This window comes from Triticum aestivum, chromosome 3B, assembly GCF_018294505.1.
Source record: "Triticum aestivum cultivar Chinese Spring chromosome 3B, IWGSC CS RefSeq v2.1, whole genome shotgun sequence".
Taxonomy (NCBI): domain Eukaryota; kingdom Viridiplantae; phylum Streptophyta; class Magnoliopsida; order Poales; family Poaceae; genus Triticum; species Triticum aestivum.
Window position 1 is genome coordinate 654410373 of NC_057801.1, and position 19601 is coordinate 654429973.

At 46.5% G+C, this 19601-nt stretch overlaps 1 protein-coding gene across 2 annotated transcripts; it reads left to right on the forward strand.

Annotated features, from left to right (window-relative positions):
* Positions 1 to 2691: 2691 nt before the first annotated feature.
* LOC123065959 (bZIP transcription factor ABI5 homolog) lies at positions 2692 to 18571 on the forward strand. 2 transcript variants are annotated; one of them, XM_044489142.1, is made up of 8 exons: positions 2692 to 2885; positions 2966 to 3042; positions 3852 to 3912; positions 4995 to 5098; positions 16633 to 17715; positions 17823 to 17894; positions 17993 to 18022; positions 18178 to 18571. In XM_044489142.1, exons 5-8 carry the CDS (start codon positions 16735 to 16737, stop codon positions 18268 to 18270), a joined length of 1176 nt encoding a protein of 391 aa, XP_044345077.1. In that variant the 5' UTR covers positions 2692 to 2885; positions 2966 to 3042; positions 3852 to 3912; positions 4995 to 5098; positions 16633 to 16734; the 3' UTR covers positions 18271 to 18571. The 2 variants fall into 2 exon arrangements, with proteins under 2 accessions (XP_044345077.1, XP_044345078.1); XM_044489143.1 differs by lacking the exon at positions 2966 to 3042 and having other exon boundaries at positions 2725 to 2885.
* Positions 18572 to 19601: the final 1030 nt, after the last annotated feature.

The window sequence follows — 19601 nt, forward strand, 5'->3', positions numbered from 1 at the left end:
CTACTATACTGGTTAAACCTCTCTTTATTTATACCAGAACTATTTCTAGCATTATCATCATTATACCTCATGCAAAAATAATATTTAAATTACTCATCAAACTCTATGACCATATTATTTATTTATCGCTTGCAACTAAGTTCTCCTCATCTTGCCAACAATATTTACTTCAAACATTCTGAAGTTCAAGTATTTTAACATAACAAGCATATAACAGAATATATTTATTATATAACTAATTTAAATGCATCAATATTCATAAGTTCAAGTATGAAAATCATAAATATTGAAGTGGCACCATGAAAATGTTATTGTGGATTGCCTTAGCACTGATGAGGTTCACAAATCTCCTGGTGATCCTCAAGACAAGCTGGTTCCTCAGAAAATAATCAAAAACCACAAATGAAAATATCAAGAAACATTCTGAAAATTGCCAGAAAATCTAGACAGTAAGAAAAAATCCCATCTTTTGGGTGTTGTTCGATTTTTGGACACAGAACACGATGCAAAAAAGAATCACTGCATTTGGACTTGTAGAATAAAAGTTATGGCCATTTGAAGTCTCCTGGAATTTAAATGAATTTGAAAAAGAAAACAGAGGGGGGTGACGTCGAAGGCGTAATCTCCCGGGGCGCCACCACTCATACCGCTTCGCGCGCGTAGTGAGTGGCTGACTAGCGGGCCCCGCTAGTCAGGCCAGAGGGAGGGGAGAGGGAAATAGAGGGGAACGGCGATTCGCCGGAGCTCACGCCGGTGATGGGACTTCTTGGAGGAAAACGAGAGGGAGGGATCGGCGGAGAAGGTTCTTGTGCACCTGCCCGTACCCGTAGCATGGCTAACGGTGGCCGGACAGCGTCGGATTTGTCCTCTCCAGCGGCGACAGAGGGTGGAGGTTGCCGGAGTTGAAGAAGACGGCGGCTTGGGGCGGGTCCAGGGGCTCTAGCTAGGCGTGTTGGCTTCATGGAGGAGAGGCAGAGGCCCTGGCGTGGTGGCCTTGGCTTGGGAGTGGCCGGAGCTGCGGGAACGATCCAGAGGGGATCGCCGGCGAGCTCTGCTCGGGGACGGCAGCCCGCGGCCTGCCCTGCTGGGCTGCGAATTCTAGTGGCTATAGGAGGGAGTGGGGGTGATATGCAATGCTCCAGGAGGCTGCAGAGGGGGGGGGGGGTTATAGGCGAGGCGGCGAGGAGGGCTCGGGCTCCGCCGGAGGACACATGTCCCCGGCGCCCGGTGACGAACAGTGCCAGAGGGCGATGGAGAGGGCGGCGGAGGTCACGCAACAACTATGCGCGGGCGCGGACGAGCACAAGAACGAGGGGGAAAGAGACGAACACAGTGCGCGGGCACTGTGCCGTTGGCCGGACCGTGCCCGTGCTCGCTTCGTCGAGCTTCAGCGTCGGCGAGCGGCAGGGTGGACTTATGGGGGTCGAGACGAGGATGGTGGCGAGGGGGGACACGCTCTGGCTGGTCGAGCAACGAGCACACGCTCCACAGAGGCGCTGGCGACACGCAGAGCGCGCGTTTGGCATGCCAGCCCGCTCGGACGAACGCGGTCACCGCGTGGACCGTGACATCAGGCCACCTATGCACTAACCATGATGTCTGGCGTGTAGTCGTTAGTAAACTGAGGTGTTACCATGGCTCGGTTTGGTTCCAGGTGCAGTAGAAGTAAAATGGTGACGAGGTTAAGTTACTGGACAGAAACATTGGGGAGTTACTGTTGTCCAACCACAGGGATTCAAGGGCTGAGCTTTGGGGTTTTACTGACTCTTACTAAGGTGAATAAGCTCAGGGAAAACCAGCTACATTGGAGCTAGTAAAAAGGTAGTTGCTGTAGAAACTACCATTTCAGCCTAGAAGTGAAATTATTTTCTATAGCTAAAATACTCCAAAGAGTGGTGAAATATTTTTACTCAAAAATGTGCCCTAGGGTCCAAAGAATATTTGGGATTTTTCTCAGGATTTTTGGGGCAACAGAAATGAGGGTTGCTTTGGAGGTCAAGGAGTTTAGCTAGGGTTTTAGAGGCAAAATGAATATTTTTCATTTAAGAAAAATATTCCAAGCAATATTGTTGGGTTGGCCAGGGGTGAAATGATGGATTTGAGGAGGAGTGGGAACACTTGGGTGAAAATCAAAGGATACCCAAGTGGTCAAGTCCAAATGGGAAGATTCAAAACTCCAAATCCAAAATCAACTCAGCTGAAAATCAAGCAAAGAAAAGAGGGCAAAAACCAAGTTGTGACATAACCTTATGCCCCCAAAAGTATTTTAATTTTCAACCTATTTTGGGATTCCAATTTATTCCCTAAACCTTATGCCCAAACAAGGGTTTCAATGTGGCCATAGGGTTCTTGACCGTCTAGGTGAATTCAAAAAAAGTCAACCATAAAAAAAGCAAACAAGTCAACCATGAAGAAAAAAATGCAATTCCCTCTAAAAAATTTAACATACCAGATTTGGGAAAAATCTGGGATGTGACACTTTGGAAACTATATTGGATGAACTTTTCCTCACAAATCTCCTAGCCTGATGCAATGATGTTGCATTGATCACACACATGGACAATATAGCATGATCTGACATAGAGCATCCACATTGTTTCCTTTTAGGTGAGATGCACTAATAGAAATATGTTACGAAATGAAGGGGGGAGATGATCTTGGGGTGTGGGTGGACTAGGGTCGGCAGTTTCACTATTTTAGGGAACCACACCCCTTTTCCCCATTAAAACCACGCTTGTCGGGGGCTACATTTACACCACACACACACACACACACACTCGCTCCTCTTTCCCACACCAGATCTCCTCGCCCTCGAGTTTTCCGCCGGTTTGGCTCGCCGCCGCAGCGCCTTCGTCCGAATCCATCCACTCCCGCACTCATACGAGGTACTAATCACGGATCCACCCACTCTTCTCCTCGTTGTCGCAATCTTTGACGTGTTTGATGTGCGTTGTTTTTATGATAGATTTTTATCGAAATCGTGCGGAGTGGATCTGGGATAGAAGTGATTTTAAGGGAGAATACAAGTTCATTTTCTGTCAGGTGGGGAGGAGCACTTTAATTTTTGTTATTATGATTCACCGATTTCATCTGTATGCTCGTTGCAACAAGGATTTTGGGGCCTAGGGTTTGGTCGGGGAGGGGTGGGGTGGGGTGGGAGGATGCGGGATCTGACCCGCATGATGAAATTGTTGTCGACTGGGAAGCAGAGTGGCTTAGTCTTCAGGTTCTAGTCTTGTAAAGATGTGTTTGCGAATTAGTAGAGTTAGGGGAACAGGAGACAGGAGATGATGCATGTTTGTGCGGTGGTTGGGGGAAGTGCTTGGGCGGGCGGACATGTATCTTGGTATCATCTACCAATGATTTCTATCTGGACCCCCCCCCTTGGTGGTGAGTCACACTTTAATTTTTGTTATTATGATTCATCGATTTCATCTGTGTGCTCGCCACGACAAGGATTTTTGGGGCTAGGGTTTGGTCGGGGAGGGGTGGGGTGGGAGGATGCGGGATCTAACCCCACATGATGAAATTGTTGTCGATCAGGAAGCAGTGTGGTTTAGTCTTCAGGTTCTAGTCTTGTAAAGATTTGTTTGCGAATTAGTAGAGTCGGGGAAACATGAGACACGAGATGATGCATGTTTGTGCGGTGGTTGGAGGAAGTGCTTGGGCGAGCGGAAATGCATCTTGGTATCATCTAACCATGGTTTCTATCTAGACCCCCCCCCCCTTGATGACCTCCTATGATTTTCAAATCCTTCAATCTTTTTTATTTTCCTCTCGTTGAAGGGACATATATATGGTTTACAAGTTTCTTGATCTCACATGATTGTTTCCTACTAACATTATCACAGGCGGTGATAGTTGATGGAATAAAAAGACGGCAGATTCTCATCCACAAGACCAACACCAAAGGTAATTAGTCTATGCACACAACTACTTCATCTGCATGCTTTATTCACATGCCATTGGCAAATATGTGACATTAAATTAATTTCTAGTTCGCTTATGTGTGTCCTATTTTACATAGATTCCATGGCAATCTCCCTAGTACACCCCAACAATTTTTATTTGCTCCTGACTTTGTGACTACGCATCATATATGACAAGTTTTGTTATCCACATATGGATTTCTTGTTACCTATGAGACACATTTAACTTTTTTGTGGTAATTTTTTGGTATGAAACACAATATCATTCTCTACATATGCATGCATAGCAACTTCTTCCTGAATTTTTTGGTCAGACAATTAATATCTCTCAATTTTTTTGTAGTGTCCTTATATGGTATTTTCTTCACATTCTCCCCATGTGTGCATATTGTACATTTATCTTGTGGCACTCCTTTGCAAAGGGGTTGTGCTTTTCTTTCTCTTGAGGTGTGGATACACATTGACAACTTTGTTGTTCATAAATGGATTTACATCTTTGTTTGGCGTGTGGCAAGTTTTGTTTACTTAACATTATAGGGCCAAGCTCCACAGCCAAACTTTTCTTTTAGGCCACATGATTTTGCTGATTTTTCATGAATACCCTCTCTAATTTTGCATTTTCTTTCTCACTGGACATCATGTCAAAAACTTAGACATTGGACATCAATGACTTGAAATAAATATATCTCATGAACCTTTCGTTGTATCCACATGAAAAAACAAGCTTATTTATCAGATGATAAAGGCAGACACGGAGGTTGATGGCTCTTTCAACAATATGCACGTAGTTCATGGAAATCTTTGCACAATTAACATCTCAACTTATACTTATATTATAGTAGTTCATGCTCACATGTCATGGCAACTTTAGTAGGGCCAAGTACTGGTAGTATCAACTTTTTTTGCCCAAGTCACATGGGCTGCTTCATGATAGGGTTGTCTAGGGGTGCACTCCATGTTAACTATATTATTTTGCAATTTAGATGGCAACTTTCTCTTGTTTCTCTATGCAAACAATTTTTTCCTCATCTTCGCCATTTTTCACTATTGGTCTATGAATGCCAGTGAACTACATCTTCTTCTTGGGCATATACTACATCTTCTTCTGGGGCATATAGGGATTTAAGATATGGAATGATCTCAATACAAATCCTACTAGTTCTACCAAGGTACATTATTTGGTCTTATGTTCTTATCCATTTCCTCTAAGTGCACCATTCGACTATGTGCCATTTTGGAGTATGACCCTGCGTGTTTTCTTTCCCATCCTGGTATTTGTGTTTTTGGATATTGTCTGCGCAACTGCGAAAATAACCACGACACATGGGAATGCTCACACATGTCATGTGGCAGTTTTATTTAGCAAAACATGGCAAATTATCCTAGCACGTGCATTACTGATTGTTGTTAGAATGGAGGGAAACCTAATTGGCTTATGTTGATGGAATTCTGACACATACTTATATGCTAACATTACACCACAAAACACATGTCAACTTTAGATAATTATATGTCAACACTAGGTATTAACACATGAGAATCATTTGTTTCATAGGTTCTCTAGGGAAATTAGAGGGGGTGAAAACTTATCACATGTGGATGGAAACACTAGACCATGATACACATCAGTCTTTTCCATACCTTTTTCATTTGACCCCATGTTTTTATATGGAGGGTAATTATAGGGAGGGTGGAAAATTACCATAACCTTAGATGACAACTCCAAAGCACAAGCCATAACAATTTTCATACAACATTCATGTTTCTTTTTTTACTTTGGAGGTAGTGGGAGGGGGGTTGGTGTTGATGGATAGTTGTATCCCTGTGTCGCATGTACCGCATGGGACATATATGCATAGGGGCGTGTGGGTTCAAGGGACCCATACATGGGAGACCGACTTAATGGAAGGTGCCTCCCCTGGTTTCCCATAAAGGAAGTCAAGGCCTTTCAAAACTAGGGAGGAGTCCAATTCTTGGGGACCAACATCACTGCTGGGGGTGGGGGAGGGCACCGCCACATTTCAAATATACAAGGTCGTCTGACACCACACAGAAGGACCAAGATCTACACACATTTTAATCTGCCCATAGAAGCCACATCAATCCATGACATCCTGTCTAGATCGACCCCTAGAACTCGACAAGTTTCCTCCCAACTTTCCAAAACCCTCTCTAAATCTCCGTTGTACTCTATATCAAGATTAACCCCATATAAGCATGAGTGGAGCTATTAGCCCCCCTAGGGCAAGGGGGTTCACTCAAATAACATGTGTGTCATGTACCGCAAAGAGGAACTAGGCGAAATTATCCTCGAATATTGCATGTACCCTCTTCTATTTTCTCTACAAGGATCTCCCTATGATGACAGGGGAGGTTGTGGGTTGTTCAAAGGATAGGGGGTCATGTGGAGTGAGGGGGGGGGGTATTATGGGGGGAAACGATGTTGCTTCATCAATGGGGTATTAGGAGAAGCTATGGTGATCTATCAATATGTGAACCCGCAACACGTCAGATCAGGGAGGGAGAGTGGGGTGGTGGTGGTTGGGGTGTTCTTCTGAAGGAGGAAGAAACTCGTCATGAAGTCAGAATGAACCTAGAGCTGGATTTAGATCTAGTGGCCCCGCACTCACGCTTGCAGGTTGAAGAGTCTGGTCACAAGACTTCTCTATTGCCCGCTCATGGCGTAGCTCGTGCCTTGTTCTAGTGTGAATCATTTCTGCCGCGCGTCGTTGCGCCATGGGGACAACTAACCTACGTTTGTGCCATATTTGCGTCCAATAACATACCCGCTTGAAACAGAGCAACGAAAATCATAGGAATTTTGTTGCCATTTAATCTGTTGAATAAGAAATGTTGTTCAATTTGAGTTCTAACCTAAAACATAGGAATGCTAAAAGATTACCATTGGATACTATATAATGAAATATACATGAATTCAAGACACAAGGAAGACAAAACATAAGGTAAGACCACATGTCTGATTTCCAGCAAAGTCCCTAGGGATTGTCCAATTCATAAAAAAATCCGATGAAGCATTTCTTTATTCCAAAAGATACCGTAGGAACTATTTATATAGGTATTTAGTTCTCCAAATTCCTAACTTTTGCGCTTTTTACCAAACGATGCCTAGAAGTAGGATAGAAAAACATTTTAACTGTTTACAAAAGTCAGTATTACATTCATTTCATGAATATCCATCATCATAAAAATGTGCCTATTTATATTTTTTTTGCGAAAAAGCACACATGTATTAAGTAGCACATGGCCCTACAAAAGCATCCTTAAAGAAAAAAAAAACAAATTCTTAAGGACGTCAAAGTCTTGTTCCTCATGCATCCATCGACGGCGAGCCATGAAAATGATCTAGTTGCCAGCTCTGGGCCTCCATCTCACTGGAGCCAACTCGTTAAAACTCATGACCTTGTAAAAGTAGTGACCGAGAAATCGTCAATGTAGACTAGAAGACGTCTGCGACCACAATCCGCGTAGAAAATTGCCGCACTTAAGAAGATAACACCAAAGAGGACCCGTAGGACGTCCCATGTTCGACCATACAGAGTTGAGGAACACGAACCTCACATGCTCCCCGACTAGGTCAAGACTGGACAACATCATCGGCCAGAGCTAATGCCGGAGAACCAAGATGTATAACCACATTATCGGCTTCATAGGACAAACGCCACCAAGAAAATTTGCAAAAGAAAAAGGCACATCACGAGAACTAGATATCGGCACACATGATCCTAAATAAGCACATTGGGGTTCCATGAACTTCCAGCTAGCCAGCATGCTGTAGGACATTATTCCTAAATTGAAATGGGCCGACGCCTCGCCGCCACAAACCATGAGACTTGCTAAAGAAAACAGGAGACAAATTGCCCATGCCGCTGCATGCCGGATTTGGTGGGCCTGATGTCGAGCTCATTGTCACCCAGGACCATGCACCGACGCCCTCTTCTCTGATGACCCAGCCAGGTTAGCCCACTATTTAAGATTGTAACGCTGGATCACCAACGCCGCCATCGAGCATCGTTCGTCGAAGACCGCACCTCGGCCATCTCCGTCCCTGACCCACAACAACCCATCAACTCCGCCCTATCAGGCCCCTACAATCAGCAACATTTCCGGTACTACCAACACTGCATGGACGATGCATCATGATAGCGGCGAGAGACGGAGAAGACGAGTGACAGCTAGGGGTTCAAACGTCCGCCTCGACCCTCCCCTACTAAGGGCATCTCTAATACTGACCTTCAGACCGTGCGGTCCGGACGTATTGTGCCATCCAGCGTAGGCCTGTATGGGTCCACTGGGTGGTCTGGACGTATTTTCCCGCAAACCGGAGACAAATTAGGACGGGAGGGGGGGCTTTGCGGGCGTATGGACCACTGCCACGTCCGTTCCTAACCGCTCTTACCACCTCTACCCCGCTTTTCATCGAACGCTCGCCCCGCTTTCATGCCGGCCCATAGCATGCAGCGGCCGCCATTAATGCCCACGATTTGACCGGCCAGGAAGGCGGCGCAGACGGTCGCGACCTGTCGGGCGTTGCCGCTTCAATACGGAAGCCCCGTCCCGAGATACCAACTCCGACAACTGCGCCGCATTGAAGCGGGCTGGCCGCCCCTTCCCCTAGCCTGGCCGTGACTATTTAAGCCGTTCACCGGCGACGCAGAGTGCCGCATTCGTCACCCCGGCAGGTGAAGCATGAGCCGGCGTCCCCGCCGTGCAGCCGCGGCCTCCACATCGGTGGCCGCGTGAAGAAGGAGCCGACGTCCCCACAACACCTCCTCCGTGTGAAGGAAGAGCCGGCGTCTCCCCCGCTGCACAGCCTCCATGCGCGAACCGACGAGCCATCGTCACCACCACGATGCCACTGCCGCCTGATAAAAGAGGAGCTGCCGCCCGCGATCGCGAAGGCACGTGGCCGCATCCTCCACTACCTTGGAGGAGGCAGTTCCGGCGGTGCCTCCGGCTCTCAGGCCATGGTATCCAAGGCGAAGCGCGCGGCGAGGCAGCAGGCGAGGTGCGACCGGCGCAATGCCGGCCATTGCTCCGCATTCGTTAAGACGGACGTGGCGGCCATGGACAGGGGGTCTCTCTGTCGGCGGACAAATGCGGAACAAAATTTACGGCTCGGCATTGGAGATGTGTAAGCGTTTTTTTCCTGTACAGAAGATTGGTACGGCCGGCTCTGCATGCCTTGTCTGTGGACACAAGTGCACTGTTAAACAGTCGCAGATTTGCCACAGAGAACCGGCGACTGCGGGCAGGAGGTGATATCTCCTTCGAGGCACGTACCCTGCACGCGTCGACTTATCCTCACCTGAACGCCCGGTCCTATCTCGTCTTCTCTAATCTCTACGGCGACACAGCTGACATGCATGACATGTCCCTTTTCGTGAGCAGATGTGTTAGCCAACTCTTTGATCGTGTGGAACGAGAACCGGCCATGCCAGTACGTAGTACATCAGCCGCAGAAAGCGAGTCGCAAGGTGCGGATAGCTTTTGCCATTCTGTAGCTAATCCACATATCTGCACCGAAGAGTACCCAAAGTTCCCCTGTTCCAACAAGCTTCAGGCCAAAGGTTCAGGCTGTAGGCGGCAGGTGCGTGGTTTGTCGTATAAATACTCTGGCATCAAGTAGATTCTGCATGGACCTCCAGCTTTGGGCGCGCGTACTGGCGCCGCTCCGCAGCTGGCCAGCACGTATGTACGGTGACCAAAAGGGCGACGGGATAGGGAGGCAGCTGCGACTGTGTGGGCAGAAGAGCTGACAAAACCCGGGGCGGAAGTAAGCAAGCAGCATGCAGGGGCACAGCTAGCTCGCTCGTAGCTACCCGTTCCGTTCCCCTACTAGCCTCGGAACTCGGAGCCCGTCTGGGAAGAATAGCGATGGCTCTGGAAAGCCCAACGTGCCGACGCGCCCGACACAGCCAACGCCAGGAGGCATGCCGCGCTACGGCACACCCAGCGGCACCATTTCCTTTCCTCACGTACGCACATGCGTCTCCCCCTCTCTCTCCAGTTAGTAAGGAGGGATGCTGCCTCCCGTTTCGCCACAGCTCCCTCCCCCCACGCAACTCTACTATAAAGGTTTCAGCTGCAGGCGGTGGTGTCCGAAGCTGATCTGCGCGGCGGTGCTGCCGCTCGCGGCCGGCGCTCCGGCGCTGGAGCGGGAGGAGGTACGTGCGTACTCAGGCGGGCCGCGCGCTCTTCGCTCTTGTTTCATTCGGAGCCGTCAACTCTGCTCTCGTTCCACGCACGCGGATTTTTTGAGCTCGGGTTCCTGGACACCTCTTATCTTTACCCTCCATTGTTGCTTTGAGATCCGTACTACACAACTAACTTAGTAAATGAAATTTTCTTTTTTTTTTCTTCAAAACAAAACAACATATGAACTTCAAACTTTCCAGGACAACAAAACATTCTTACTAGAATGTGAGATAAAACTTTCAGATTTTTTGGTCCAACAAAAATATTGAAAATGAGATTTATTTAATTAAAAAAATCCTATTTTTAGTATTTATGATGCATCAAAATCTGAATTTTTTTTACACATTCTTGTTAGAATGTTTTGTTGCGCTGAAAAGTTTGAAGTTCATATGTTGAACTATATGAGAGAAACAAAAAAGAGAAAATTTCTTCCACGAAACGTGATGCAGAATTGGATGGCTAGATAAGGGGGTGCCCATGAGCCTATGCTCCACAATATGTTTTCGCTCGTTCCACCATGCCATCTCCAGCGATCGTAGCGGCTTCGGCAACTTAGCCCCTTTGTTTCACCGTCGTTTTATGTTCGGGGTCGGAACGGCGGGGGGTGATTCTTGTGTAGCACCAGCCGAGGGTGATTCTTGTGTAGCACCAGCAGTAAATAAATCTTGAATCGCCCTGGTTGCTGCTTAAGTGCTTATTATATGCTGCGGCGATCCGGTATTCCGGTAGGCTGCCTTCTCATCGGCTGAATCCTTCGAAATCGTGAAACCACAAGCCAGTCTGTGCTTGCCTGCACGCGCTGTACTAGTTATAGCAGTTTTGCTTGGGGTGGCCATCAGGGGCGGAACCAAAAAATTTAGCCAATGAGTTCATTCACGAATCATCAGGATTCACATGATTCAGTATAATTTTTTGGGGTATGAATTAACTAAGTGTAAAGTCCAAATTCACACCGCATTACAATAAAAGTATAGCACTAAAAGGCAGCATGATCAATAGAAATATTTTATCGCTTACCACATATAGTTGTCACAATAAAAACTGAAAACGCAATACATACCGGTTGGATGAATTTAAATAGAGCAGTGCCAAAATAACTTCACAGCTTCATGTACAACTTCTCGCATTCCTGAAAAAAATTGAAAATATAAATTACTTCGACAAGTTCAAAATAAGTTTCATCTGCCAAAGTTAGTTGGTGGCCAGAAAGGTCCATCGGTTAAATATCTTTGTCTATCTCACCTTGGTTCTTAGAATTTCTTGTGTGGTCTGAAATTCTCTTCCGATCAACACACATATCATAAAACAAATCATCTAACTTAACTTTTATCTGCATAAATGCTTTGAAAGCCAAGTTGCATCAACAACAATTTGATGTACCTTGCTTACATCTAGGAATCGCCTTGAAGTGTGACCATTTTCTGAATCCGGTGATCAATTTTGCTTTGAGAAATATTCTCCCAATGCCTAGATCAATCAGGGTCGATGTTTTTTTTAGGAAATTAGGGCAATGGGCGTTACCACGCTAGGCTAGATTGGACATGCGTAAGAAGAAGATTTGATGATTGATCTCATATGGCTTGAATTTGGATTGGGATGCGGAGACCACGGCCAGGAGTTGCCGAGTTGGGACTTGGGGGAGGCGATTAAGTCGATTTAGGAGGAGCCAGGGAGCGTACATCTCTGAGATTGGAAGCGATCAGCAGAGTCAATCCGGGCTACTCGCGTGGGCTTTTAGTCGGGCCAGTTACGTTAAAGCATTTTAAATGGACCAAAAGGCTTCTCGCTTGGGTTTTGTAGTTTTGATGGGTGCAGCCTTGATATTTTACTGGGTTCATACCCAAAAACTACAAACGTACTAGAAGAACACCCGTGCGTTGCAACGGGGCTACATTAACTTTAAGAGTTCAATATCAATTATGTTAATATTACATTTAATATTCTCATACATATCAAGTGACATTGACGACCTTTTTACCATCAAATTCTCACACACACTCTCTCCCTCCCTTCTCCTCACACTCTCTCCCCCTCTCCCTCTCTCTCTCTCTCTAACACACATATATCCATCTTATTGGGTACGGGACCATAATCCATCTATTTCACACGCACACGCGCTAGTGCATAACAATATGGATTATAAAACAGGTTCAAGGTAGTAACAAGGATTCTTCTCATGCATTAATAAACAAATGTTCTGCACTGAAGACAAGATAACCAATTCCCAAAGTCCATCAGAGCATCACAGAACATTACTGGCAAGATAAATGCACGACGATACACCCGACTCATTTAATTAATATAATTAAATTATCAGTAAATTAGTCACCAAACTGCTCGGATGAACCGGAACAGAGCCAACATATATCATCCTAGACAAACGCAACATCAACCATTTACCTTGGTACTTTAGGGACCGACAGGAGGATGCATGTAGAAGCGCTTCTTGCCTGCGAATCCGCAGTTAGAGAGAGAAATTGGAACCCATTCCCATCACCAACTGATAAACAAAGCATGTAAGAAAATTGATATCGGGCCAACTTGGATCTTCGGTGATTGTCCGCCGGTATGGAGAATTTAGGGGGGTGGGTGCAGGGAGTGGCCTTGTGGATGATGGATGGAGGCGCGGAGGGATGTGGTCACCGGAAGGTCGAAAGCGGAGAGGGTCGGGCACGTTAGGTGGAGCCGGTGGTGCGCGACAACCGGAGGCGGCCCAACCGTGGGCGGCGAACCGACGATAGCCTCGGCCCATCTCTCGACGCAGCGAAGATAGAGAGGGCGGCACTGCCGGTGCTCGAGGCCGCCGCTCGGCACCATCTACATCAAGGGGAAAGAGAGGCGAGAAAGCGATAGGATGATGCGGGGCTAGGGATTGTGGAGGAGGGTGGGGGTGTGCGATTTGAATGGATGGTTCTGCCCACCGTTTTCTTGTACGTGGCGGTGGAGACGGCGGCGTCCAGCCATGCAGGCGAGGCATGGGTCGAGCCGGGCACACGGCGAGGCGCAGTAGCAGAGGCGGGGGCGATTTTTTGCTACTGAGATGCAGGGTGTGGGATTGATCGTTCATGTTCTCTTTTCCTTTTTAACGGGAGATGGATGCGATTTTTTCACGAGGGGAGAGATGCGACCACGTACAGATTCCATAATAAATTAATTAGGTCCATAACGGGATTTCTTTACAATGCATTAAGATTTACGTGTTAGTTTTCTTAATAAAGAAATGCACAGATGTAGGGATCGATTGATTCGGATAAGGAAAGATAGATTCGTGATCTTTTGTATGTTAGGAAATTAGTGGTTTGCAAGGAAAGAGTGGAGAGAAAAAGAACCAATACGACCACGTATAGATTCCATAATAAATTAATTAGGTCCATAACGGGATTTGTTTGCAATGCGTTAAGATTTACGTGTTAGTTTTCTTAATAAAGAAATGCACTGATGTAGGGCGCGATTGGTTCGGGTAAGGAAAGATAGATTCGTGATCTTTTGTATGTTAGAAAATTATTGGTTTGCAAGGAAAGAGTGAAGAGAAAAAGAACCAGTACGAGGGGGTGGTGGGAGGTGGGACGAATAAAAACCGGACGAAATTGGGAGGTGGGAGGGGGCGAGTAAAAACCGACAAAAAAACCAACGAAATTGGGAGGTGCGAGAGAGGATGAAAAAAAACCAGGGGAGGTGGGAGGAGGACAAAAATAAACCATACGAGGCTACCAACTGCTCCATTAGGAGTAGAGATTGTTTGTGAAAATAACATGCGACGACGACTTAGCGAGCGGATCCCCTTAAAAAAGACATAGCCAGCAGATTCCCTTAAAACTGGTAGAAATGGATACGATTGATGACATTGATAAATAGTGGTGAATGTTAGCATAATTTACTATCATCATGCATGGAAACGAATCATCAAGAAAAAGAATACTTCCTATTACTACACTCATAGGAAGCTTCCTAATCTCTGCTACCAAACAGTTTCTGCCCAAACAAGAAAGGAAAGTTATGGACGTGATTCGAAAGAAAACAAACGTTATGAAGATTAATTAATTTAGATTTGATCTTTAGAGATTGATTGTGATTGATTCTTTTACATAAAGACATTACTAAATAATTTGCGTCAGTATGGAAAGTTCTGATCTGTTCAGTTTTTTTCGTTGTGTGAGAGGGTGAAGTGAAAATAAACCGATGAAGTGGGGGAGGCGACGAAAAAAATCTACGACAGTTAACCTACGAAAAAAACCCGGACGAAAGTGGTGGGACGAAAATTGACCGGCGAAGACTACCAACTGCTCCATTAGGAGTAGAGATTGGTTGGTTCGATTTTTTTTGCGTGGAGGGAACTACCTGGGAGGTGGGAGGGAGTACGAAAATAAACCGTCTCGGCTGAGCGGGAGGTGGGAGCAAGTACCAAAGAAGTACCAAAAAAGACCGGGTGAGGTGGGACGAAAATAAAATCCGGAACGCGACCTACCAACTGAGACATTAGGAGTAGAGATTAGGAGTAGAGATATTAACAAAAGTGCAGATCCCGTCCCACTCTTCACTTTTTGACAAAAAACTTCCTAATAGCAATCTTGGTGAGTGATCTCGACCGGGTTCGATCGGCATGGCGTGTCGTTCCTCCAGGAGTGGGTGCTGAGAGGAAGGATGGCAAACCTCCATTGTCAATCGGCCGGAGCTGCATCGTCATTTGGATCAGAGCATGGACGAAATCGAGATGGTAGAGGTTGAGTAATTTGTAGGACGTGAGGGTTTAGGGTGGGCATCACGAGAACTCACCCATATCTTAGGAGACGGCAGACCCGAGGTGCAGTCGTGTTCGTGCTTCAGGGGCTGCCACGTGCTGTCCTTGCCGCCATCGCCTGTCGATGCCACTTCAGCGCCACGAGCATGGGACTGAGGGACGAAGGGAAGAGAAGGGAAGGAAGCGAGCTAATGACATACCTATGTTTGGTATGTAATACCCTCCATTAAGAGTAGATATTTTCTTAAAATCGGTTATTTTGTTTCCTAATTAATGTGGTTGAGCAATTTAAGGTAAGGTTAATTAATTTAGATTTGATATTTAGAGATTGATCGTGATTGATTCTTTCACATAAAGACATTACTACAAATAACTTGCACCGGCATGGAAAGTTATGATCTGTTAAGATTTTTTTCGTTGTGTGAGAGGGTGACGCGAAACTAAACCGGTGGGGTGGGGGAGGGACGAAAAAAAAACCAGCGAAATAAAACAGGTGGGAGGTGGGAGGAAGTACCAAAGAAGTACCAAAAAAGACCGGATGAGGTGGGACGAAAATAAAATCCGGAATGCGACCTACCAACTGAAACATTAGGAGTAGAGACTAGTACGTGGCAGGGAAATTCGTTGGGTTCAACTGAACCCAACGGCTGTACTCTAGCTCCGTCCCACTGGCCATTGTTGGTGTGATGTGAGCTGAGCCATTCTTCATGGTATGTCCTCAAGAACCGTCAGGTTGCCGCTGAAAGCGAGCCCATGTCTTTTTCTTCAGACAGCGACAAGCCTTATCTGTCGACTCTGTCTAATTCTTCTTTTCCATACCATACCACCCTGTCTGATTTTTCTTTTCCACACCATCCTGGGGAGGAGGGCTCTATCTGATTTTGCTTTTCCATGCCATCAGGTCGACTCTTGTCTGATTAATATCTGTCTTCCATTTGAGTAAAGTCTGGTTAGTATCTGTCAGTATGACATTTTTGTAGTGTTCAAAAAAAAAGTATGACATTTTTGTAGAACACGGAAGAGTCAGTATGAGATTAGTATATATATATATATATATATATATATATATATATATATATATATATATATATATATATATATATATATATATTGGTGTATCCGTGGGCTTCTAACAGGCCCACTAGTGCACGACAAATTCTGGGCCTAGATTCCCTCTAGATGGTCTAGGCCCAAAAATAAAAGGTAGACATGCATTTTCACATGCATGCCTGACTTTCTCAGAAAAAAAAAGATGGATAACTGACTTTTTTTCTGCGTGTAGACTGACTTTACCTTTTGTCACCTATCTATTTTTCCATTTTTGACAACACCACCTTTTGTCACCTCCCTGAATTGAAGAGCACCGTACCGTAAGACTCCTTGTACTAATCCAACCCCCGAACTAGAGACGGCGATCTTGGCAGCAGTAGGCAGTAGCAAACGGTTTACTCATATCCTTGTCTCTCACGCTAACGCGCGTAATGCTCAGTCGTCGGGCAGTGAGGCGTCTCGGCGGCGGCCGTCGTCGGCTAGCTATTGAACAAAACTAGCACGCCCCTCGGGTTCGTCTCGTATACCAGGCGTAACTCGCGGCCACGTTTGGCGCTTTGGCAGTACCCTATTTGTGCATTACGATACGAATTCTATCTACTGTATCTATCTATATCTATAGCTCACCTTTTTCATCAATGACGTGAATTTAATTGCTATCCAGTGCTTTAATTGATGCTTATCTCTTGCATGCCGCAGGCTATAAATAGAGGGCGCGGTGCACAAGGCTGAACCACACACACCACAACCCACAAGCAAGAGAGTACGTAGAGCGAGACCACAGTGGTGAGGAGAGATCGGATGGCGTCGGAGATGAGCAATGACGTGAAGTTCTCTGAGGAAGAAGTCACCTCACACCCGCCCGTTCTCGAAGGTGAGGAGCAGACGGTGGTTGCGCCAGCGCAACAATATTCCATCTTCGCGCTGACGCTGGACGAGCTGCAATACTCGGTGTGCGAGGCGGGGCGCAACTTCGGGTCCATGAACATGGACGAATTCATGAGCAACATATGGAATGCTGAGGAGTTCCAAGCGGCGACCGGCGGTGGCTTGGTGGGCATGGAGATGGCTCCTGTGGTGGGTGCTGGTGGAGGCGGAGGTGGCGGAGATGCAGGAGGAAGCAACCTAGCCCGACAGGAGTCGTTCTCCTTGCCTCCCCCGCTGTGCGAAAAGATGGTGGAGGAGGTGTGGGCTGAGATCAATAGGGAGCCCTGCCCGGTTCATGCCCAGCCTCAGGCCGCGCAACCCTCACAGCAGCCTCCTGTCCAGCCATCGGTTAAGGCCAACAACCGGCAGGGGACCCTAGGCGAGATGACGCTGGAGCAGTTCCTTGTTAAGGCCGGCGTGGTCCGGGGATCGGGTTCCGGCGGCCAGGCGCCGGTGCCGGTTGACATGGTCCATGGACAGATGAACCCCGCGCAACAGGGGCAACAACCTGGCCCAATGATGTACCCAATGGCACCAGCCAATGGCATGTTCCCGGTGATGGGAGACGGCATGGGGTTCATCCCCAACGGGTACGCAGGGATTGTTGTGGTGCGGCCACCACCACCTCCTCAAGGTGGGGTGGGTATCGTGAGCCCCGGGTCGTCGGACGGGAGGAGCGCCATGACGCAGGCTGACATGATGAACTGCATGGGCGATGGAGCGATGATGGAGAGTGGCGGCACCCGGAAACGCGGTGCCTCAGAGGATCCGTCTTGCGAGAGAAGCATCGAGCGCCGCCACCGCCGGATGATCAAGAATGGTGAGTCAGCCGCACGATCGCGTGCTAGGAAGCAGGTACTTACCTTGCTGCCAAAATTGTTGGTTTTTATGCAATGCCATTTCTGTAACAGTGGTAACAATGTTGGTGACACTTACACTACCTGTCTTTCTAAATCCTACAGGCTTTTACCGTGGAGCTTGAAGCTGAACTGAACCACCTCAAGGAGGAGAACGCTCGTCTGAAAGCTGAGGAGGTACGGAGCTGCTGACCAATGAAAACCATGAGAAAATTCAGTTTTCATATGCTTTCCAGTTCTTACCGTTACTAAACTGTTTCATTGTTTTGTTGCAGAAGATAATTCTGCTGACGAAGAAACAAATGGTATGTACATTTTACTACCATCACCTGGCAATCCTCCTACACTCGCAACCACCTACCAATTTCTTGTAACAATCCACTGTAATTGCCAAGTCTTAAAATAGTCAATGTGTGCATGCTGATGGAAATGCCTTGTGGCGGTGATCTTTTTTTTACAGTTGGTGAAGAAGATGATAGAACAGTCCAAGGAGAACGTGAACGCCAAGAAGGGTAGCACCCTCTCGCGGCGCTGTGGCAGCTGCATCTGGTGAAAGGTGACCTGCCATCCATCCATAGCCGTCCTCGCAGGAGGATGAGGAGGAATTGTGGTGTTTATAGAAGTAACATTTTCTTTCCGAAGCGGGGTCGTATAGTAATTTACTAGTAGTACCTAAAATCATTAGGACCCGAATGTCAATGTTTATCTGGTCAAGCAAGTGAACTTCTGTTGTTGTTACTGTTTATAGGTATATGGATTTGTCAGAACTTCGGACAGGTGAAACAAAAGAAAATTAGCAATATGTTGATGTGTACTTGCTCTTTAACATGATGTGATGCAACGCATGTGGTCCATTTCTGGTGTGTGTGTGTGTGGGGGGGGGGGGGTTGGGAGTCTTTGCCTTTGCTCACGGGTTAGAGTTCACTCACGTAGACGCACTTTACTGCGTCGGTGAATTTTGACCCATTCAAATAACTTTAAAATCCAACAAAATTTGAGCTATTCAAACACGGGATCCCGTGAGCCTTGACAGGTGGTCACCCATCACCATGCTTGGGTAGTCGATTCCCTTTCCCCTCCTCCACGGCTCGCTGCTTGAGGGTCTGGTTAGCTTTCAGTTGCGCTCCCTGGTTGGCCAACCATGACGGATATCATCAACCTTTATGTTATTACGGTTGTGTGTATCGGAGGCGAGGGGTGATCCTCTTGCCAATTTCTTGCAAGAACCTAATTGCCAAGTCTTAAAACAGTTAATGTGTGTGTGCGCGCGCTGATGGTAACACTCGGTGGGTTGTGATTATTTTAACAGCTGATGAAGAAGATGGAACAGTCAAAGGAGAACGTTAACGCCAAGAAGGGTGACGGCCTATCACGGCGCTACGGTAGCTGCATCTGATGAACGGTGACCCGCCATTCAACTTCCATAGCCGTGCTGGTAGGAGGAGGAGGACTGTGTGTTTGATGCAACAGCAGCAGCGGCAATTGTGGCATTGATAGTATTTACCTTTTCTACTCAAAGCAGGATGATATATTAATTTACTAGTGGTAACTAAAATCCATAAGGACCCATATATCAGCGTTTATCTGGTCAAGCAAGTAAACTTGTGTTGTTGTTGTTGTTTATAGGTGATGATGGGTTTGTTAGAAACTTCAGACAAATGGAACAAAAGAAAATTAGTAATATGTTGATGTGTACTCCGAAACTCCCCTTCTACTTCTGAGCTCAATTGAGTTTAGAATGAATATTAAATTCAAAAAAATGAAAAATAAAACTTCAATAAATTTTGAATTTTTTTGGGGGTAAAATTTGACAAATGTTCTCGGTGCTTGCAAATTTCATCCCGAAATATCATTCGTGGAAGTCATGAAAAAAAACAGCACTCC